At 42.4% G+C, this 2187-nt stretch overlaps 1 protein-coding gene across 2 annotated transcripts; it reads right to left on the bottom strand.

Moving 5' to 3' along the window:
- Positions 1-267: 267 nt before the first annotated feature.
- Positions 268-1721, bottom strand: LOC114223832 (heterogeneous nuclear ribonucleoprotein A3). Of its 2 annotated transcripts, XM_088021700.1 has the most exons (2): positions 1676-1721; positions 268-1609 (listed from the first exon to the last, which is right to left on the bottom strand). In XM_088021700.1, the coding sequence occupies exons 1-2, from the start codon at positions 1679-1681 to the stop codon at positions 545-547; spliced, it is 1071 nt and encodes a 356-aa protein (XP_087877826.1). In that variant the 5' UTR covers positions 1682-1721; the 3' UTR covers positions 268-544. The 2 variants fall into 2 exon arrangements, with proteins under 2 accessions (XP_087877826.1, XP_087877825.1); XM_088021699.1 differs by having other exon boundaries at positions 268-1715.
- Positions 1722-2187: the final 466 nt, after the last annotated feature.

Genomic DNA, 2187 nt, shown 5'->3' with positions numbered 1-2187 from the left:
CGTCAGCACCAAGGATGGATTTGCAAGATTGAGAGGAGGCATACAGTCTTAAGAATTTCCCCCCGACAAGAGGAAATGGGAAGGAAGTGTGGAGCAGAAATACCCATAGAAATGGTCTGAGAAATCCTCAGTATTTCTTTTTTTTTTTTTTTTTTTTAAAAATTCCTTAATTTTTTATTCCTGGTACCACTACCACAATTTACAGGGCAATATACCTGATGTAATGAAAAGAAAAAGAAAAAGAAAAAGACAAAGCTACAACAGATAAAAGACCTCAGGAATGTACATCTAATTGACACTACATTGCATTAATCAATAGCTGCACTTTTTGCAAACTGTGGCTATGACAGTCCTGAACAAGAAGGGTTTCCTGTTTAAGCTGCAGTAACTTTTCTGACTATGGATCATCGTTCCTTCTGTGGCAGATTTTTACAGTTCCTCTAATGCATTTGGGACGACTGTCTCAAAGTAACCTGCAGCTTTCCTGACAACTCCTCGCTCTCTCTCCTGCTAAGAACTGTAGCCCTTTTCTTCTGAATTTTTTTTAGAACCTTCTGCTACCATATCCACCACTTCCACCACCAGATCCATAACCACCACCATAGGGACTGCCCGAGCTTCTTCCACCAAAACTGCCCCCCTTCATGGGTCCATAATTTGACTGCTGTTGTCCACTATAATTTCCAAAATCATTATAGTTCCCACCACCACCATAGTTACCACCTCCAAAATTTCCTCCTTCATTGTAACCATCGTATCCTCCACCACCACCTCCATATCCGCCTCCTTGGTTTCCATATCCTGGTCCACCACCACCATAGCCTCCTCTACTACTATATCCAGGACCACCACCATAGTTGCCACCATCACCTCCAAATCCATTATATCCACCATCACCTCCTCCATAACTACCTCTGCTGCCACCACCTCCGCCACCATAGCCTCCTCTTCCACCAAAGTTTCCACCACGGCCAAAGTTACCACCACCTCCAAAGTTTCCTCCACGACCCATGAAGTTGCCAGATCCACCTCCACGACCTCTTTGTGATCCAGCAGACTGCATTTCTTGCTTAGAAAGGGCTTTTTTCACTTCACAATTATGCCCATTAATAGTGTGGTATTTCTGAACAACAATTTTATCAACTGTATCATGATCATCGAAAGTTACAAAAGCAAATCCTCTCTTTTTTCCACTCTGCCTGTCTTCCATAACTTCTATGGTTTCAATCTTGCCATACTTTTCAAAGTAGTCTCTCAAATTATATTCTTCTGTGTCTTCTTTAATACCACCAACAAAAATTTTCTTCACTGTTAGATGGGCACCAGGCTTTACAGAATCCTCTCTAGAAACAGCTCTCTTTGGTTCCACTACACGCCCATCAACCTTGTGTGGTCGGGCACACATTGCTGCATCCACCTCTTCAACACAAGAGTAAGTCACAAAACCAAAACCCCTGGAACGTTTTGTTTGGGGGTCTCTCATCACCACACAATCTGTAAGTGTACCCCATTTTTCAAAATGTTCTCTTAAACTATCATCTGTAGTTTCAAAGCTCAAACCACCAATAAACAGTTTTCTCAACTGCTCTGGTTCCTTTGGATCATGGCCCTCCTCCCCCCGGCGGCGGCGGCGACGGCCGGAGTCGGGCTGGGGGCGACCGGGCGGCGGTTTTACCTCCATTTTGAGACCGGACTCGCCTCTTCCAACTCGAGTTCAATATCATCCTCAGTATTTCTAACAGGGCTGGTGGAAAGTGTTTCTCTCACAAAGTCAGAGATGATTACTTCTTCATAAGTAAAAACAGCAGTGAAAGGTGTCAGAGAGTATGACAAATCAAAGAAGCATGACACCACCAAAGGTACACAGCCATTTTCCAAAAACTGACCACAAAATAATGGAGATCAGAGATTTTCCCAGCAAAGGATTGAAAATAGTTGTTTTAAGGAAGGTCTGTGAGCTGCAAAGCACACAGAAAGACATCCAGTGAAATCAGAAAAACAACACATAAACAAAATGAGAAGTTTAACAGAGAGATAAGAATCAAAGAAACAAGCAGTCAAACACTTAAGCAGAAATTCTGAAGTTGAAGAGTACAAGGAATGAAATAAAAAATGCAATAAAAAACATTAACAACAGACTGAATCAAGCTGTAAAAGCATCTGTGAAGTAGAAGGCAGGTCCTTTGA

The sequence above is a fragment of the Eumetopias jubatus genome, unplaced genomic scaffold (genome assembly GCF_037043125.1).
Source record: "Eumetopias jubatus isolate StellerSeaLion01/CBP00866 unplaced genomic scaffold, mEumJub1_p1.0 scaffold_3, whole genome shotgun sequence".
NCBI classification, from domain to species: domain Eukaryota; kingdom Metazoa; phylum Chordata; class Mammalia; order Carnivora; family Otariidae; genus Eumetopias; species Eumetopias jubatus.
The sequence above is the reverse complement of the archived record's forward strand: the minus strand, read 5'-3'. Positions and strand labels throughout refer to the sequence as shown.

Coding starts and splice junctions, on each gene's coding strand:
- LOC114223832 (XM_088021699.1), bottom strand. CDS start 1,681: ATGGAGGTAAAACCGCCGCCCGGTCGCCCCCAGCCCGACTCCGGCCGT.